General features: G+C 44.3%; 1 protein-coding gene across 9 annotated transcripts in view; it reads left to right on the top strand.

Moving 5' to 3' along the window:
- The window catches only part of LOC310754211 (connector enhancer of kinase suppressor of ras 2-like), a 324,198-nt gene that overhangs the window by 273,072 nt on the left and 30,453 nt on the right, over positions 1-20,673 (top strand). For all 9 annotated transcript variants that reach the window (XM_083595841.1, XM_083595842.1, XM_083595840.1 and 6 more), the window contains 3 exons: positions 747-795; positions 16,572-16,620; positions 19,891-20,066. In XM_083595841.1, the coding sequence (XP_083451967.1) occupies positions 747-795; positions 16,572-16,620; positions 19,891-20,066 (274 nt within the window). The remainder of the gene's footprint in view (positions 1-746; positions 796-16,571; positions 16,621-19,890; positions 20,067-20,673) is intronic.

Here is a 20,673-nt window from a genome sequence, read left to right as displayed (position 1 = left end):
TATCACTGAGCTATGACACTTCTAATTCCTTCAGAGAGCCATAGTTCACTGGTAGAGCATATTATTTACACCTAGAGGTTCCAAGGTTCAAACTGTAGCATCTCCAGGCAGGACTTGGAAACCTGTCAGAGTAGAGAATGCTGAGTTAGATAGACCAGTGGGTCTGATTCAGTACCAATGCAGCTTTCCATGTTCCTAACTATGTCAGGTTGGCTTAAATTCTTTCTGGAGACACTTGTTTTCCACCTTCTCATTCCCAACCCCCAGCCCCTAATGCTAGCATTAATAGAGATCAGCTAATCAGCTTTGAGGATTGCTAAAGCAGATGCTTTCCCATGAACCAGTTACATTTTCTTAGGCTGATCTCCCTCTCTGCCAAGCTTTTCTTAAAGCTAGCATTTTGAGCAGACTTTTCCCTGATTTCGCAATCTTCTTTACAGACCAAATCAACGCACGTTGTATTAAATAGCTCAGAAGACTTTGAATGACCCTGTTCTTCTTTGATTTGGGGGAGCCGTTGTTTGTGTGGCTCTTACTGAGCGGGTCTAAGAACTACCTACTTATTCATTGATCCGTCTTCGGATCAACGTCTGTGTGTAAGAGAGACGTGCTAGGTGAATAAGCCCCATGCTCAGGCAGGCAAGTAAATCAGGCAGTCACTGAGCAAATAAACCATATTTATTATTCATTCAGATTGTATTTGTCTGAAGTTATAGACTCTTCCTTTCCCCTCAATCTCTCTGCAGGTATGTGAGTTCTGCCACTGAGCGACAAGGAGGCACATCCATGAGGAAGGTAATTCCTTGCTAAATGACTGTCCTATCCTAAGAGAAATCATTCATTGCTATGTGTTGATAATATAGAGTTGTCTCTAAATTTGTGTCTATGCTGGTGGGCACATCTGACAATCCAGTGTTATGTGTGTTGTTTTTGAAGCAAAGGCTAATATAGATTTTTCCCCCCTCAGCTTATCACCCTGTAATGTACTGCTGAAATGATGGATTTGTAAGCCATGCCATTCCTTGAGTGTATAAGAAATGCTTAGCTGGATTACTTGCACCAGAGAGCAATCAAGCGAAGTTTTTTGTTCCCAACAGCGAAAACTTTTGAAGAATGGGCAGTATCCAATGCACTTGTTCCATTAGCATGATAATTCGCCCTTGTGCAATTGAATTTTCCCCCTTCTTCTCCACCCACACCCTGCACCCTCCTGATATCTGCTCCAGAAGGCTTGGGAAAAACCCAGAACAGATTTAGGGGGCATGCTGCAGTGTGCAGAGGGGCAAAAGTCTGGTTGTGCAGGCATAAATCATTTTGTAATTGAACAAGTTACTTAGTGATGCATTGGATACAAGCCCATGGGTATAGCAGCTCCCTTTTTGTTTGTCCCCAATATCTGTTAATCAGAGATATTCTGCTTCTGAGGGGTGTGTGGGGAGTTAAGGGTGGTACCTTTGGTGGGGGACACGTGTTCCTTCTGAGGTAGTTGGTCCACCTTTGGTCCCCAGTGTGCACTCAGCTCTCACCTGTGGCTCCTGGATGCTGTCAGTGTGGCACAGCAGCCACACTCCAGGAAACTGCTTCAACAGCCTGTCTAAACCAGGTAAGGGTAGCAGATGGGTCTCAAACTCTTGGTGATTTAGGGAATTTCCCTGCACGTGAAGACAGGCTCTGGCAGATTGAGCGGACAAGCCCAATAGTGGGTTCAACGGTCACCAAGGCACATGCCGTAGAGAGAAGTGAGGGGTAGATGTGGCTCGTCAGCCTGGGAAGGTAACCTATCTAGGAGCAGGTAAACTCTGATCTTAAACCTCTGCTGCCTTATGGGGGACATCTCTGGGAAAAGAAGAGGTTATGGAGTAAACCCTAAACAAATATAGAGTGGAGTCCCTAAGACAGTTGGATGGCACCTTGTATACCTCCTTTGGGCAACTCCTGCAGCCAAGCTGGTACCAAATATATTGCTTTCCTTTCCTTTGGACCACATCAGTGAGGCCAAGGGGAGGGGTCTTGTTATCTGGGCAGCCTAGGACCTTCATACACACTGCCCAGGCTTGCACCTCAAGGAGGTCACTTCAGTGCTGCTAGTGTTTGACTTCACCCCCAGAGGTGCATTGTCTATCGAGATAGATGGATACTGACTGCTTCTGAACATGGAAACTCCATTTTGCTGGCACACCTTAATAGATGTGGCATGCATCAGAATGGGTGCAGTGTGTCCTCCCTACTAAAATAAAAGCTGCTGTTCAGAGATCTGGCCATCCATTCCCTCTCAGCTGCACATTCCACACTCTGCCCAATTCTGTGTGTCCCCCCCCCCCCCGTTTTTTTTCTTTTCTTTTCCAAGGGTAATTCTACATTCTAAAGCCACCAGTATGGCTGTGCACTGGATTCGCTCCCAATCCCAAACTGAATCAGGCCAATTTAAGAGGGTCCAGGCTTGGCAGAAGCCAAGTGGAGCAGCCCTGGGTTGCTGTGGGTTGGGCCGGGCTTCTCAGAGCAATCTGGAGCAGGCAGCAGGTGGGATGGAGAAGCAAGCAGTTACAGCATGTTCCGCCACAGGGAGTGCAAAGGGAAGGAGAACCCAGCAGGATTGAACCCTTCACTCATCAGCTGTTGAGCAGAAGATTCAATCCTGTGGAGTGCCACACCAGCATGGGTATATGTTTGGTGGGGGGGTTTCTTCCAAAGATTTTTTGAACTTCTACAAACCTCAGAGTTCATTCAAGTATACAGTGATACCTCTGGATATGAATGGGATCCGTTCCGGAGCCCAGTTCCCATCCTGAAGTAAACATAAGACGGGTCTGCGCATGCGCGTGAGGTCATTTTGAGCATATGCGCGAGCAGCGAAACCCAGAAGTAACGCGCTCCATTACTTCTGGGTTGCCACGAAGCACAACCCGAAAATATTCATCCCGAAGCTACTTCAACCCAAGGTATGACTGTACTAGTATTCCCCACCGCCACTTGTTTCTCAATGGCCCCATGTTGGTTAAAATCCTGATGACACCTACAACCTGAGTTTGCTGTAAGAAGGAATGGGCTTCTTTTTCTGGTTAATTGTGAGCTGCATGGTGATTTACCTCTTGCTCCCTGTCTCCCCCAATCTACTGCCAACAGTAGGTTAGTCTGAGTTTGAGCATGAGGAATCAGAAAAAAATATATTTCTGCCTGTTACTATCATTGCACCATTCACGATTCTTCAAATTTCTGTTTCTTCCTAGTAATCCATGTTTCCCACCCCCATACAAAGTTCCCTAACCCAGAACTTCCCAAACTTGGGTCTCTAGCTGTTGTTGGACTACAAATCCCACCATCCCTAGATAGCAGGACCTGTAGTTGGGGATGATGGGGGTTGTATTCCAACAACAGCTGGCGACCCAAGTTTGGGAAACCCTACCCTAACCTAAGATTTATTTGCGTGGGTGCTCCACCCCCATCTCCTGATTGTCCTGGTCTCCCTTTTCCATATCCTCTCCAGATCTGCACAATCCCTTTTGAGAGGAAATGCCCCAAGCTGTATCTAGTAGATGTACCTAATGGGAATTGTATTCATTGTGGAGGGGAAAGGTTTGTTAGGTAGAAGGGAAGCAGTACTGTAGCCAAGTCTGGGCAGCATCTTGTGGTATGGCTCCAGTTTCTCCACCTCATCTCTCCTATACCATATACTCGGAGGCTCACATATCCTCGACTGCATTCAGTTCTTCCCTCAAATTACAGGGTGAGGTCCAATGCAGGGGGAGCAGACACCTGTTCATGTGGCAGAGTTCCCGACCTGCACCCCACATGCCACTAAAATCTTTCCTGGAGAGTAGGGAGACTCTTTTTTGCTGTGACTAGGGACATAACCAGGGACCAGGAGTCAGGTTGAAATATACTCAGAGTCGCAAAGTGATTTCATGCTCTTTATTCAGCTCATAGTGGTGAGGAGGAATGAAAGAAAGTCCCCTCAAAGCATCTGCTTTATATACATTATTTACACAATGGGCTGCACATGATTGGCTAATTCCGGAATTCTACTGTAAGCCAATCAGGTTGTGGATTCACTTCTATCTGGAGCATGATTGGGTAGTTCCTGCCAACCAATCATACTGCTGCATTGTTCTAGGACCAATCAGACTGCTGCCTTTTGGATCCTATTGTTCTAGGACCAATCAGACTGCTGCCTTTTGGATCCTATTGTTCTAGGACCAATCAGACTGCTGCAGTTTGGATCCTATTCAACTCAGTACATAACACAGGTGATGGAAGCAAGGACTCCAAACCTGAAAGGGAAAGGCACTGCAGGGGCAGTCAACAAGAAACTGCTCCCCAATGACCCTGTGGGACCGGTGACCCCCCCCCCCAGCCTGAGGATGTTGCACTGATTCCACGGCCCCTGGAAGACCTGTCCCTTCCCCACCCTGTTACAGTAGGAGACTACTAGGGAAGGCTGGGCCCCTTTAAGTAGAGCAGCCTCTTGCAGCACAGGTGTTCTCAGTGATTAGGCTGCTGCTGATCCTTCTACTGCAAAAGGGCACTAATTCAGCTTGTTTCTTTCTGGGGTAACTTCAGTTTGCTGCATTCCCTAGCTTGCCAGGCCACAGAGCAGGTCAAGAGGATGAGTAAAGCAAATGTAAGTCCTACTTGTGCAATCAAATTTCCAATGTTCATGTGAATGCCACCCATGGGATCCATCTCCAGTGCAGCATGGCCAGCACCGGGGGGTGGGGTGGGGCAAGGCATAGTTCTGCAGTTAGGACCCACCTGGCATGGAAGGAGAGAGGAGCACTTAACTTCCAGTGTCTCCTCTCTCCTGCCCTGGCTGAGGAACTTCTCACTTACTATGCAATATTGCCTGGAAAAAAATAGAGGGGGAAATTGTGTATCTGCAGTCCTATGTATGCCTGTGGTAGCAAATTCCATAGTTTAACAATGACTGTGTGGTGGCCTGCTTCTTTTTGTCTCTGCAGAACCTCCTGCCATTCTGCTTTGTTGAATGGCTCTGGGTCCTGGTTTTATGAGAGGGTAGGAGAATATTCATTCTCTCTCTCTCTCTCTCTCTCTCTCTCTCTCTCTCTCTCTCTCTCTCTCTCCATTTTCCCTCACAGTAGATTCAGCTGGTTGTACTTCTAATAGAAGAGCTGCAATTCAAACCCACATTCAGCCACATTTTACTCTCTGGCGAGGCGGCAAAGGAGTTTGAAGGGAAAGGGTGCTGCCATTTTGTGTCCACATACTGGTATATGCTTTTGCCTGGAGATGGTGCACTTGAGCTATGAGAGATATTCTCCCCTTGCTCCTCAGGTTTAAGTTCTAGAGATCTGGACAAGGGATCTGGAACTGAAAGGAACTCCACTGTGTGTGTTTGTGCACTAGTGGGATGTTTTAAAAGCATCAACGGTGTCTCTTTATGCAGCAAAATAGAGTTTGTGTTTTACCAAGGACAGAAACCCCGAAGTAGGGCTTGCCTCAGTTGAGTGACAGGAAGAATGAGGCGGAGGGGTGGGACTAAGAGTGGTCTCCAGCACCCTCGATCCATTACTGCAAGGATTTATGATTGTGCAACAGAACCTTCCCCCCCCTTCTCCGTCCCATGTGTAACCTGCACCCTCCACAAATCTGCTGCAGAGTGTGGGGGGGGGACCCTCAGAACAAATGGAGGGGGGCTGTAAGAGGAGGAGAGGGGAGGAGTTTCATTGTGTAAAGGTTAATTGTTGCGTTAAGAGAGCAAGAGATTTAGCACTGCTTTGGATACAAGCCCCAAAGCCCACAAAAAGCTGGATCCATCAGTTTAAAACAGTGCAGCTGTTTAAGATGACCATTTTGCCAGATCTCTCCCCCTTGCTTTTTGGATTGGCTTTGCTGAGGCATCTCCCTGTGGTTACCCTGGGTTTCTAATCCAGCCCCTTGAATATGCACGTCCAGATGCTGTTGGGAAGAGTCAGAGCAGGGGGGGGTGTTCGTGAGATGTTATTGCTGCTTGCCAGGAGGCTGCTAAGAGTTTTATGGGGTTCCCCCCCTTCCTCTGGGCTATTCTTCATGGAGTGAACGTGGGGTAATTAGCTGAACCGCCAAATACTCTGAACAGAAGGCCTGGCAGTTCCATTGGCTTTGCAGCGCATGTCTTGCATTTTAAACTCCATTCTAAGTAATCGAGAGCAACATTGTGTAGCAAAGTGCGCAATTAGGTAGGCATTCAGGATTTCAAACAAGGCACAAACTTTGAGCGCAGCTGCTGATAGCATTCATTTTCTTCAGACTTGATTTGTGTGGCTTTTGACAGGGGATGAGTAATCTCTTGCATCTGAGAGTAAATTTTGTCATTTATAGATGCAGATTCAGCTTCCAGACAGATAATAGGTTGTGCTACTGCTTGCTTTTTTTAAGTTACAGCTTAGGAAGTGATCCGTTAAGATTCCGTAAACATTGCCTGTAGGTCTAAACTACTTGGGAAACTTATTGGAGTCAGTAGAGGGTTTTATGAAGGAATCAAACTATTGGTTAAGAAGATTTTAAAGACTGTAACAAATGACATGTTTTCACTAGGTCAGCAAGTGCTTGATAGATTTAAGCCAAATTTTGAATTAAGCAAGAAATAGAAAGCTCTTAACTTCAGCCAGTCACTCTCTTCTGGGGGAGATGAGGTAAGCAAAGATCTCTTTAACCCCCTTTATTCTTGGACTAAGGGGACGCAGGTGGCGCTGTGTGTTAAACCACAGAGCCTTGGACTTGCCGATCAGAAGGTCAGTGGTTCAAATCCCTGCGATGGGGTGAGCTCCCATTGCTCGGTCCCTGCTCCTGCCAACCTAGCAGTTTGAAAGCACGTCAAAGTGCAAGTAGATAAATAGGTACCACTCTGGCGGGAAGGTAAACGACGTTTCCATGCGTTGCTCTAGTTCGCCAGAAGTGGCTTAGTCATGCTGGCCACATGACCCGGAAGCTGTACGCCGGCTCCCTTGGCCAATAAAGCGAGATGAGCGCCGCAACCCCAGAGTCAGTCACAACTGGACCTAATGGTCGGGGGTCCCTTTACCTTTGCCTTTATTCCTGGACTGGGAAGCAGCCGGTTCTTCACCGGAAGTTGCAGGGAAGGGGCTTATAGAGCAAAACTGCAAGTTACATTGAAATCCATTATTATAAGTCCCTATTTAAAAAACACAGGGAGCAAGAAAATGCAACTGCAGATAGGGATGAGCAAATCAGTTTTGATTGCTTGCCATTTCTCATTTTTTCCAATCTTTAGTATAGCTCTCCACATTTCTACAGCAGTTTGCAAAGCCTTTTTTTTTATTCCACATGAAAAGTAATCAGCGAATTTCTCCTAATATACACGTTTGTATTCAGTTTCCCCCTAATACACACACTTTTTGCAAAGGAATGTCCCTAACAAAGTGTATTTTTAAATAGTATCTGCATTTTTATACACACTTCACCTAAGTATATGCATTTTTGTGGATATTACTTGGCTGGTGAACTGCGCTGCAAAAGTTTGAGAAGCACAAATTTCAAAGGATGGCTAAGTTTCTAATCACATGTTGTTTAGAATAGTGTGAATTATGTAGATTTGCCTTTAAGTGCAAAATGAATCAAAACTTCCCCATCCTTAGCTGCAGGAGAGGGATGCAACTTTGCTTATAGCAGCAAGGTATGGATGTTTGTACACCATAAGAGGCAGTGAGCAGCATTGTGGAAATGTTTTAGTGTAGAAACAGCACGGGAAAGGGCTCAAACACAGTGCAGACATTAATTCATTCCCTTGCCCTGTGCCTAGATTTAACAATGTCAGGGAAAAAATGCTAAGCACAATGTCCTTGAGTGGCTTACTCCAGAACAGTCCAAGCTCAGCTCATTGATATCTGTAGAACTTCAATGAATGGTTTTCAGAATTGCACGAAGAACGTATCAGAATAATAATATAAAAGCTTTGCCATTCTTGCTGTGCATACTGAGTTATGATTATGCGATTTGATAGAGGCACTGTAGGAAATTGTGAAGCCTGTGGATAAGAGATTGACAAATAATGTTTATTTATTTATTTTCTTTCCTCCTTATCGGAACACAGTGCTCTTAGCCCCTTATGAATTACTATCTTCCTTAGCTGCCTCAGCCAAACATTGTGAGACATTAAAAATCATCACTTATCTGATCATAAGGGAAGATTGTGCGTCACGTTCATTGGCTTTCTCTGTGCTTGTTTTGCATTTGGGACTTCTGTGCATCACTTTCAGCTGCATCTAATTTTTTCGCAAAGCAATTACTAGCAGGTGTGAGGGCAGCGTTTTCCTTGGGATGGCAGCGTGTCTGGAAATGGGGAATAACCCTTTGTACTACTCCCCACTGCGGTCCTGATGAAAACCATGCAGCTTGCGTGTGACTGCTGCTAAATGACACCCACACCATACATTGAAAGTACCATGATGCAACTTCAGTAGTTCCCCCAAGGAACTCTGGGGACTGGCATGTGCTAGGGGTACTGTGAGTTGTTATGAGACCTCTATTCCTCTCACAGAACTGCAGTTCCCAGAGCTCTCTGGGAAGAGGAATTGACTGATAAACCATTCTGGCAATCTGGCACCCTCTAGATGTTTTGGACTATAACTCACACCATTCTCAGTCTTGTGTTCAGCACATTTCTATACCAGCTTGCTTTAAAAAAGGTCCTCATGAAAATTAGTTAGGATTTTACTATTCATTTATTCTAATATACACATTTTTGCAAGCAATATTCCCTACTATTTTTGAATGTTATTTTCACTAATGTGTGTATTGCCCAGTTTCCCCTAATATTTGCTCGAAAACTTTCGGGTTTTTGAAATATGGCAACCCTACCATTGCCTGCTGGCCAACACAGAGTCTCTCACCCCTCAAAGAATAGGGGCCACCACCTCCTTGCTGAGATAGTCTAGCATCTTCTGTTGATGGTTCCCAGAACAGGTCTTTCTAGTTAGATTTGAGTGCCCATGGTGAATGTGAAAGGAGCACGGTAGAGAAAATGCTCCTTGAAATATTGGGGACCCAGGTTGGCCATGACAGGGATGGCTAAGCTGCAGCCTTCCAGATGTTGCTGACATACAACTCCAGTCAACCCTGACCATTGGCTGTCCTGGCTGGGACTGATGGGAGTTGTAGCTCAGCAACCTAAGCTGCCCTTGATTTAGGATTTTAAAGCTGACAAGAAAAATAGTCTGGCAGCCATGAAGATGTCTCAAAAGATGGCTCATTACAGCTTAGACCCATCAGTAATCAAATACACATTTTCTGTTGAGCCACTCAAGAGAAAAGTTGTAAAGCAAGCATTTAAGGTGCAAAATGGGTGTTCCGTCACTTTGGGAAATTCCAGCTAAATGTCATAACAGCAACATGTCCCCTCTATGACTGGCCCATACCCAGCAGAGTACTTAGCATACTTATTTTTCCAGCCCTAGTCCATTTACGTAGTTCTCTATGTGGGAGAGGGGAGAGGAGTAAATGATGCCAGTGGAACTAAAACGTGTGTGAACCAAAACCACACACTCAACATCCTGCATTGCAAGCTCTAGGCACTGATAACGTGCTGCTTGCTGTGGTTTAGAAGGAGCCATAAAGTGTACTGTTCTATCTCACATTCAGATACACACCCCTTCCTGTTTTCTAGAGCAGTTTGAAACCGTGAGTTCTTTTATGCCAGTATGAAGCTAGATTATACTGAATTCAGAACATTGGCCCATCTAGTTTATTACAATTGTTGCAAGTTATTTTCCCTAACATAATGGATTTATGTATGTTACTTTCACTAACATATATCCTTTCCCCTAATAAATGCACTTTTATGCATATTGATTGGTTGGAAAACTGCATTGCCAAATTCAGAGAAGTGTGGATATTGAAGGACAGCTGAGTTTTAGTTTGCACATTGGTTCAGTATTATGAATTAGGTAGCTTCTCATTAAAATGCAAACAAAACTGAATGTCTCTTCTGCACCTACTAACAGTTAGCAGCTCTCCGAGGTGTGGCCATCAGTGTTCTGCTATTTGAGCTCCAGTAGCTGGAGGTGCAAGAAATGGGACCACGTATGTCCAAGTCATATGCCCTTCCCTTGCATTATGACCATCATGCTGTACTGTACAGTGGTTGCTTTTTAAAATAATTTCCCATGCATTTTCCTAACTCACAGCTCAATGAACTTGCTTAGACTCCTCTATCATCCCCAGAAAGTCCTCCTTAATTATGTTCCCTTGAACAATATAATTCAGTGTGCAGGAAGGAAAACAAGAAGAATGAGGCTGATTGACTCCTATTTTTAGACATACTAATCCCTTCTGCTTTCTCTGATCTCTTTTGCTGGCCTGTTCACCATCATCTTCAGAGTCTTTTACAACAAACCAGAGAGGGGTGTGCCTTTGTTCCTTTGAATAGAAATCCTTCAATTGGTTCCAATAGAGCTTATTTTTTCTTGGGTACAAATCTTTTACACCACAAGGAAACCATCTCGCAGATGTTCCAAATGTTGCATTTACTTTGGATAATTCCACTTTCGAGTGTTCTTACTTGCCAAAGTTGGAAAAGGGAGTTGTGTTGGGCCGTACCATGAAATCCTTTTGAACTGGTCTTTTCCATGAATGTATTGTGAACCGCCAACTTGTGTAAGTTGCACAGATCTGCAGTTAACCAAAAAGGCAGCTAGAATTTGGAGTAGGCTCTCATCCCCCAGATGTCACATAGAAGGATGTGCATTTTCAAAGTACACTCAAAAGTGGTGTACATGATTTTATGATCACAGTTATTCTGTGATAGGTTAGTCTAAGAGAGAGAGAGACTGGCCCAGAATGACCTAGTGATTTGAATCCTAGTTTCCTGTGTCTTAGTCCAATGCTCTAGCCACTACACCACACTAGTTGATCTGAAACTGTCTCATACTGAGTCAGGCCACTGGGCCATCTTAATCTCAAGGTTGTGTTTGAGCCCCATGTTGGGCAAAAGATTCCTGCATTGCATGGGGTTGGACTAGATGACCCTCATGATCCCTTCCAACTCTACAATTCTATGACTCTGTGATCTGGCAGCAGCATTCCAGAGTCCCGGGCAGAGGAGGTCTTTCCCGATCCTTCTGAGTTCATTTAACTAGAAATGCTGGACAGGGCTTCAGGTAACTGCATACAATTTCTACCCTGGACCCTTCCTTTCCAACGCCATATAAAACTTAAGTTATTTAAAAGCATTTATGAACCACCCACCCACCACTGGCACATTGAAAGCTTGCCCAGAAAGGCATAAACACAAAAAAGGCTCCCCACTCCTTTCATAGTAACTGCTTTCCCCCAAATCCTCTGAGGCTAAGGTGGTCACCTGAGTGATGTGCTTCCTGAGCCATTTCCATAACACACTGCGGTTCAGTGACTCAGGCGTGACAGTCATGCTACGCTAATGTTTCTGAGGTTGTTCAGTCATATCCCACCGTTGCTGTTACTCAAGCGGGGTTCAGGAGAGCAGGAGGCTATTGCTGAGCAATTTTTAGGGAAGGATCCTAAAAGGTTTACATGCAAACAGCCTGTTTTTGCATTGATTCTGATGGCCAGTTGGTACTAATACAGTACATCATTAAAACATTTGGCCAGGCTGTTCATGACCTATAAGATCAGATCCTATTTTATGGATTCTGAATTCCTGATTCCCCCCCCCCCATATATATATATTTATGCTGCTGTTTATTGATTTTAGGTTGTATTTTGTTTTAATTCTTTTTAAAACTATTGTACACCACTTTTGGGTGCAGCCAAAAGTGTGCAGAGCAACAAATATCAATTTGCAGGCTAGTGTCTGCCCGTATTCATTGCTCCCTTCTTCCATCCAGACAAGAAAATATTAACAGGATTGAAGGGGATGTACCTGCCAGGCCTAAGCACAACAGGGCCAGTGGGGGATGTGGACTGGGCCAAATTAGGAGACTTGGAGGACCCCATTTTGCCCATGACCCTGAGTTTCCCCTCCCGTCTCCTATAAGCAGAGCACTTGTATGCTCCAGCCATCAGTCTGAGGCTAATAGTACCATCTTGTTGAATTCCATCTTCCATGGAACTCAAGTTAGTTCAGTAGTTCTGATGGATATGTACAGAGTTCGCATGGCTGAGCTGCCTTCCTTCCATTAAAACAACACATAGCAGTCCCTGGGTCATTATCTGAGGCTAGATTTTTATTTTTTATTTTGCGATGCTTTCTCGGTGGAAAGAATCTGGACCAGAGTCCACCAAAAGCAGCCAATAAGTCTGTCTTCAGCCAAGTAACAGCCAAGGTGGGAGAACCGATTCCTAAGGGAGATGGCCATTGCTCGCCATTAAAGAGGGTTCTCAAAATAGGTAATAAGGGTAGGGATGGGGGCGCAAATCTGATTCACTTCACATCTAAATGTGAACCTACATAATTAACACTGTCCAATACAATATTAGAATCAAAACAACAGGTCTTTGGGGTCTTGGACAAAAGTTTTCTTTCCATTTCTTCCTTCCTGATCACTTTCTAACTGGATTACTCAATGCATTCAAAGCTGATGCTCTACCACTGAATTATGACCATTTTTCATAGCAGCAATGGAAGAGGGTTGGTTGTGTTGGTGCCCTGCTTGTGGGCTTCCCAAAGGCATCTGGTTGGCCATTGTGGGGAGTTGGGTGCTGGACTGGATGGGCCTTCAATCTAACCCAGCAGGGCTCTTCCTATGTCGGTTCTGCAGGCACTGTGCACATTTTCCTGTGTGTGTGTGTGTGTGCGTGGCTTGCAGCTCTGCAGTCTGAAAAATGAGTTAATTCATGAGCTCTTGATAAGGTTGGATGTGATTGTCTACGTCCTCCTGCTGTCTGATTTTGATTTATTCAAAATAATTCCTGCTCATGGAAATTTACTGCATTGTGTAGGGTGCACTCAAACAGATTGCAGGGCGGTCGCTGCTGCTTATTGATTCTGCTGCAACGTGGAAGCTTCCACTGGGGAAAAAAATGAAATCAGCTTTATTCTAGCCCTTTGTGGTTGCAAACTTCACTTTGAAACCAGAAAAGTAGGTAGAAAACATGAGTTGGTTTAAAATTGACGCAGGCACAGGACATAATGAAAAACGGCATGTAGCCGGGCCACTCAACCACGGTGCCCTGTTGAAAGTCACAGGCAAAGGCCTTGAAAAACCAGTACATGCTTGCTACCTCCCCAAGGCCATCTCTTTGTGGTGTGCATCTGTTCCCATTTCTCTCTCTTTCTGGATAGTATTAACACAACTCCACAAACTCTTATACATAGATTTATTGAAGATTATTAAGGCACGTGTAGAAATATTACTCACATTCCAATAGGCTATTCTATGGCTCTGAATGAAGATGGTTAGAAGCTTTTTATGAAGTTCTCTGTGGAGTTCTGTAAGGACGAAGTGAGTTCGCCCTTCTTCTTGGGTTTGCCGTAACTAGACTGCCACTAAATTACAAAGGAGGAAGGGAGGTATTGTCCTGCTCTCTGGCAGAGCCAGCAGAAAGTAGAATATTGCTGTGCCTACATTTCCCAACCTGCCTTGGGATCTAAAAAGGGGGGAATGCACTACCTTTCCTTAAAGGGGCAGCATTGGTATTCCTTCTACCTAATACTAATACAGTGGTACTTCGGGATGTGAACGGGATCCGTTCACATCCAGAAGCAAACGTAACTAGCGATGGCACGTCTGCGCATGGACGCATCGCTTTTCGCCACTTCTGCGCATGTGCATGACGTCATTTTGAGTGTCTGTGCATGCGTGAGCGGCGAAACTCCATTACTTCCAGGTTGCCATGGAGCACAACTCAAACGCGCTCAACATGAAGCATATTCAACCCGAGGTATGACCGTACAATACAGTGGTACTTTGGGTTACAGACGCTTCAGGTTACAGACTCCACTAACCCAGAAATAGTATCTCGGGTTAAGAACTTTACTTCAGGATGAGAACAGAAATCGTGCTCCGGCAGCATGGCGGCAGCTGGAGACCCCTTAGCTAAAGTGGTGCTTCAGGTTAAGAACGGTTTCAGGTTAAGAACGGACCTCCAGAACAAATTAAGTTCTTAACCCGAGTTACCACTGCACATAGATTTGCTATCACTAAATAACTGAACCCTGTGGGGGCAGAACAGCATTTCTTGCCACACAGTTGGCTTCCCACTGGAAACAAGACGTTTTTGTCTCTTTTATCTGTTCATAGACCAGTTTACTATTCAAAGGATCTCAAACTGGTTTGCATCCATAATAAGACCATATCGATAGATTAACATAAAAAATACATTTAAAAATTATCTATATCCTTTGCATACTCAAACAGCACCACCTTCAGGGCTTACTGGGTGGAACCAGTCCTGTCATGGTCTGAATGATTTACTGAGGAATGAAAAGGTACAAATCCCATGTGATTCAAGTTATTCCATCTATTATACATTCACGGCCGCAGTTTTAGGGTGAAAATCTAGTACTAGTCTACACATGTCCCCAAATGCGATGATTGGAATCATGAGGTGATAGATTGGGTTGTACCATTTCAGCCTACAGGTGTGGATACCAATTTTTAATTCTCCCTCCCTTCAAAAAACAAAAAGCTCCAAGACGCACCGGGGAAAATAGGTACTACCCAGTCCATTTGGTGTTTGTGACAGTTTCCAATTGCAGGAGGGCTCCCCACTCCCATTCCCCAAGGGCAATTTGAAAATATAGCCCACCTCCTTTAGTGGTACAGTCCATTTTGCAACCTCAGCATTCTACCACCTCATTCTACTGTGTGCCTGCTGTGTGTGTAGACCAGGCTAAGCATATGCTCTGAAGTGCTCTGGGAGTGGTTTGCAATAGCTCCACCCTGAAAGTTTCTCTTGCATTTTTCTCCAACCATTCTCCATCAGGTAGCGATAAAAGAAATTGCTTTCATAAATTATGAAAGGAGACAGGTTTTTTTTAAAAAAGAATAATTGAAATTTTCATGGGTGGGGTGCAGGAGTTTTGTCATGCTTACCATACTTCTGTAGGGTGTTATTTGTGAATGACTTTCCTAGCTTTCTACAAATCATCTCACCAGCAGCCTGCACTTTGCAGCCTTCCCAGATGCCCTCCCTTCATCTAAGCCAAGATGAAAACAACGGGAAGTAGCTGTTTCAGGTCAGGAAGAGCAGGCACCCAAGGAGGCTGCAGAGTGTTATAGAAGTGCTTCCTGAAAAGAAAAGTGTATATCCCACTTGTGGCCCTGGCCACTTAGCAACAGTAAGAGATGCTCAAAATTCCACACCCACCAGAATTCTAATAGAAGTGTCCTGATATTGAGGCAGGCAAATTGAAGGTTCTTTCACGCAGAAGGGGTGTTGGACTTTAGAGAAACTGGAGGTCAGATTTTTAGCACAGCTGCAGGTTGAAAGCACATTCACTGCATTCTGAGGCGTTTCTGTGCAGGACAGCAAACTGGTCTCTTCCTTCTAATAAGTGTAGCCCAGAAGGCATATGGGGGCACTTGAGGATCCTGTAGCCAAGCAAGTAGCAGGCAGTGTTGTGGTTGCAGGACCTCAGATAACTCTGAGTGATCCCAATGGAGGGATTATAACTCTGGATTATTCCTCCCAGGCTTCACCCCCTTGGAATACGAGTGGCATTTCATAAAAGTAGAGTCCTCTGACTTAGAGCTGAGCACTTTGTTGCTTTGTGCTCCCTGAAACAATGAATAGTAGTTGTACACTGGGAGGTGCTTGGTGTGATAGATTCCTTGGGGGACGGGTATCATTCTTTGTAGGGTCATCTGTATAGGTCCTGGCTCATGAGCCTCAGGTTCTAGTTAAGGGCTGGGATATATTTTTCAGACTGGGGACCACATTGCCTTCTAGGCAGCCTTTTGGGGGGTCAGTAGTGGGTGGAAGCAGAGGGAAAAGTGGGTGGATCAATTAATGCAAACTTCCTTCCTTGTCCAGCAGGCTGGTTTCTACACACATACACATCTCTTTATTCTCCATCATTCAAAGCAACATGCATTATCAGAGTTTAATGACACATCCCAGACAGGCATAAACAGGGAGGATGCAAAGCTGGACCAGTGTGGCCTGGGAAAGAGATGTGTGGCTGTGAAGGAGATAGTAACCTGCAGAGAGTCCTGAGGTTCAGATACAGAGGCTTGGAGGACCACATTAGGTTGACAGGCCTGAGGTTCTCCACCCTTGTTCTACTTTGCTAGCCTCAGGCTGAATATAAGGGGAAGAGGGCTTGCCCTTCTGCAGGGGATATGGGTATCTAGGACTCTATAGGCTCCTCCTCCTCCTGACTCAAGTCTTGCCTGCCTCCATGACAATAACGTATGTTTAAGCCACTTCCACCACACTTGGTATTATGTGTATCTTCACCCTATCCGTTGTTAGAATATATGTAATTCTTATTAAACAGCTGGCATGGAAGTTTGTTTGGTTTTTTTAAGAATGGCAATATTTTGGAGAGGGAGAGTGGAATCCCAGCTGGAAGCAGTAATGTATGTCGCCATTATGAAGCATTGACTTTTAGTCTACAATGGCTTAGCTCAACATTCCACATGCCAATAACTCTCTCTCTCTCTCTCTCTCTCTCTCTCTTTCGTCTTTTCTTCCAGTCATTTCACTATGCTTCCCTGAGGGTAAAAAGCAAGAAATGGCCCAAAGGTAAGTTGTTTTAATTATTCATCTGCTTACATATTCCTTACAGAACTTGGAAATCAAGGTTCCACTTTTGTGAAAGCATTATATTTGTAGCACGGTGCTCTTATACTTGAAAAAGAGGTGTCAGAACTCAGCATGAACACCTCCCATGTTCTCTTGCAATGGCTCCCACTTGAGAGGTGCCAGAACTGAGTTCCGACTGGGCGGGGGGGGGGAGCCCTGCATTTGCAGAGCTTTAGCATAAAGCACCTTGTAAGTCATATTTGGATGCTCAAATCCACCTTGCATTTAGAATCGCATTAGGAAGAGCAGGTAATTCACTTGGTACCTTAGGCTGCAATCCTGTACACACTTACATGGAAATAAGTCTTATTGAACTCAGTAGGACTAACTTCTATGTAGGGATTGTCCTCTAACTGGTAAATACAGAGATGTCAAGCAAACAGCAGATACTTCTCAGGAGCATGTTCCAGAGATGAGGCAAAAGGAGTCCTGTCCCTTTCACCACCCACCTTAAGATCAGAAGACAAGGACAGTCACCGAAGGTATTCAGATGATAAATCTCAATGAACAGAGATGGGGAAAGATGGTTGTTATTAGCTGTCAAGACCCCAAACCTTTCATTCCAGCTTATGTTTTCTGCAGTTCTTCTAAAACTGGCTTGGATGTCACTTCAAGAAAGGAATAAACTTTTCAGAGCTTAGCTGCTGGATGCCAAAGAAGAAAGGATAGTAATTTAATGTGATCTAAATTCTTGACTCTGCTTCACAGCTGTAGGACAAATATAATTAATATAACAATGTAAACTCAATTTTTCACAGTGAATAGTCTAATGTTTTAATTAAATTTGCCCAAGGCGTTTAAGGGAAAGTGATATGAATATTAGGGGCAGGGGGTCTCTTTCTGGTGATAGAGAAAGAAAGGGAGAATAAAACGTTAAGAGTTATGAAGTGGGATGCACTGAAATGTTGAAAATAAATTGTGCATCCAGTATCAGCCTTATAAAGCCAAAGTACTCCTTATGAATTAGACTCAGATTTTATTGAAAAATACTTTTGCTATACACTGACCATACTTTCTTACTCGGTTAAAAAAAGATCAGACAGAGAAGTCGCAGCACTTTCTAATCACCATCATCTATAGCGTCCTCTGATGTTATGTGAACTATAAAGAAAGTGGGAATTGAGAGAGGCTAACAGCATTTAAGAGACATTTGTGTCCAGATCAGCCTTGCTCTACATTTAGTAATTTGGTTTCAAAAGGGAAGAGTAGTCAAACCAGCAATGCAGTGCATCCCATGTGCTGGGAAACTAATAAATCTAATTGGAGAAATCACTTGATGTCAATATTCATTTAACACACTCAGACAGCCCATCCATTTATTACGAGTGTCGGGTTCAAGAAGTTGCTGAGTGAACTTTTAGGTCGAACCCCGAGTGTGAGCTGGCAGGTACAAACTTCCAAAACCCCAGCCACAAATTTAGGAAGCCACCTTATACTTTGTCAGCCCATTGGTCCATCTAGCTCAATATTGCCTACATAGACTGGCAGCTGTTCTGTGAGGTTTAGATGGGGACATTTCCAGTCTTATCTGGAGCTGCCAGGGATTGAACCTGGGACCTTCTGCAGGCCAGACAAGTGTTCTGCCACTGAGCCATAACCCTTCTCCAACTGAAGAAGTGTGCATACACACGAAAGCTTATAGAATCATAGAATCATAGAGTTGGAAGAGACCACAAGGGCCATCGAGTCCAACCCCCTGCCAAGCAGGAAACACCATCAGAGCACTCCTGACATATGGTTGTCAAGCCTCTGCTTAAAGACCTCCAAATAAGGAGACTCCACCACACTCCTTGGCAGCAAATTCCACTGTCGAACAGCTCTTACTGTCAGGAAGTTCTTCCTAATGTTTAGGTGGAATCTTCTTTCTTGTAGTTTGGATCCATTGCTCCATGTCCGCTTCTCTGGAGCAGCAGAAAACAACCTTTCTCCCTCCTCTATGTGACATCCTTTTATATATTTGAACATGGCTATACCAAGAACAAACATGGCTATACCAAGAACAAACTTAGTTGGTCTGTGGCTTAAATCACAGAGCCTAGGACTTACCGATCAGAAGGTGGGCGGTTCGAATCCCTGCGACGGGGTGAGCTCCCGTTGCTCAGTCCCTGCTCCTGCCAACCTAGCAGTTCGAAAGCACGTCAAAGTGCAAGTAGATAAATAGGTACCGCTCCAGCAGGAAGGTAAACGGCGTTTCCGTGTGCTGCTCTGGTTTGCCAGAAGCGTCTTAGTCATGCTGGCCACATGACCCGGAAGCTGTACATCGGTTCCCTCGGCCAATAAAGCGAGGTGAGCGTCGCAACCCCAGAGTCAGTCATGACTGGTCAGTGGTCCCTTTACCTTTAAGGTGCTTCTGGACATTTTTAAAATATATTTCTATTAGGTATGCTGCTTTCCTTCCTTCTTCCCCCCACCCCTATTCCTGTCTGTACAAAAGGTGAAAATAATACTGTCCTACCTTATAGGGCTGCTGTAAATATTAGTTGTATAGTGATAGAATCTGATTTTGTTTGTGGAGATCCACTTTCAAATCTCTTTTCAACCATGAAACTAACAGATGCCACAGAGTTGTTAGGAATGTAAGACATTGCCTTATACCACTGCCAGACCATTTGGTGGATCTAGCTCAGTGTTATCTGCTCTCTGGGGTTTTAAACAGGGGTCTTTCCTCTCCTTGTCTGCAGAAATCTGGCTCTGTTTACATTTTAATGCAAACCTGCCTAAATTTCCCTTTCCAACACAATGCACAAACCAACATGCAAATCTACTTCAATATTTGTACTTCTCCAATTTTTTCAATGCAATTCTCCATTCAAAAAAATATGTACATAACTGCATATATTAGGAGCAAGTGCGCCAAAATGAATGTATGTATAAAAATAACAAATAAACTGCATTAGGGGGAATTGCTTGCAAAAAATTGTATTTCAGGAAAAATTAGCACCAAAATGCTAATGAATTAATAATGAGGATTAGGGAAACCAAAGCATGTACATTGATTCAGAAATGTGGCAGGCTGCCCTTTGCACCCTATGAACGCCATGAATCAGATGGATAAAATGCTGCAAGGATTTCGCAATTCCATATGAATGTCCCTCTTATTTAAAAGGGTTCCGTTGAGAATCTTATATCATGTTTATCAGTCACCCTTAAGGATTACACTTGCACTCTCTCCTGTTTTTGGAAGTTCTCATGTTCTCATTTCCATTCAAGGAGGTTCGCTGAACAACAGCAGCAGAAGAAGGATATCCTGCAAAGACTTGGGGCATGGAGATTGCGAGGGTTGGTTGTGGAAGAAGAAGGATGCCAAAGGTTACTTCACCCAGAAGTGGAAAAAATACTGGTTCGTCCTGAAGGATTCTTCCCTCTACTGGTACACTAACCAGAATGTGAGTACCTACCACAATGGAGAAAAGAAAAATCCCAAAATGAATATATGGGCAGAGAGATTCAGTTGCTTACCTTTAGGGTTCATCCACACTTCCTCTTGTTCCACTGCTTTCCATCCAGGAAAAACTGCTCTTTAGCAATTGCAATTCAGATTGATGTTTGCTCCGATTTAGCACTAAAGAGCAGGTTTTCCCTGGGGACAGAGCAAGGCAAGCAGAAACCCACTTAGATCTATGCCAAGAAAGCATGGATCAAGTGGGAAACTGCTGGGCCCTTGGAGAAGAAGAAAAAATGAGGTGCATTCTAAGCAGTTGTTGTGTGTGTAGACAAGTTCACCATACTCAAATATGCTATCGGTGATCTCAGTTCTCAGAGTGTTGGTCCTGATGTTGCAAAAATGGTGCCATCATTGCACAAGTTGGGGATACCAGCAGGCTTGGGAAAGCCCCAAAGCTTGCAGAAGTACAAAAATATTTGAAGGGTGGGCTCTGAAGGGGAGTTGTCACCCCAAAGAGGCCAGTGAGGACTGAGCATGCATTTTGATCAGGGGGTGCTGATAATTCTAAAGAGGAAAAATGAAACTAAGGGAGATTTGGAAATGGAATG

This window comes from Podarcis filfolensis, assembly GCF_964270895.1.
Source record: "Podarcis filfolensis genome assembly, chromosome: Z".
Classification (NCBI taxonomy): Eukaryota; Metazoa; Chordata; class Lepidosauria; order Squamata; family Lacertidae; genus Podarcis; species Podarcis filfolensis.
Note: the sequence above shows the minus strand (reverse complement) of the source record. Positions and strands in the feature narration are given on the sequence as shown.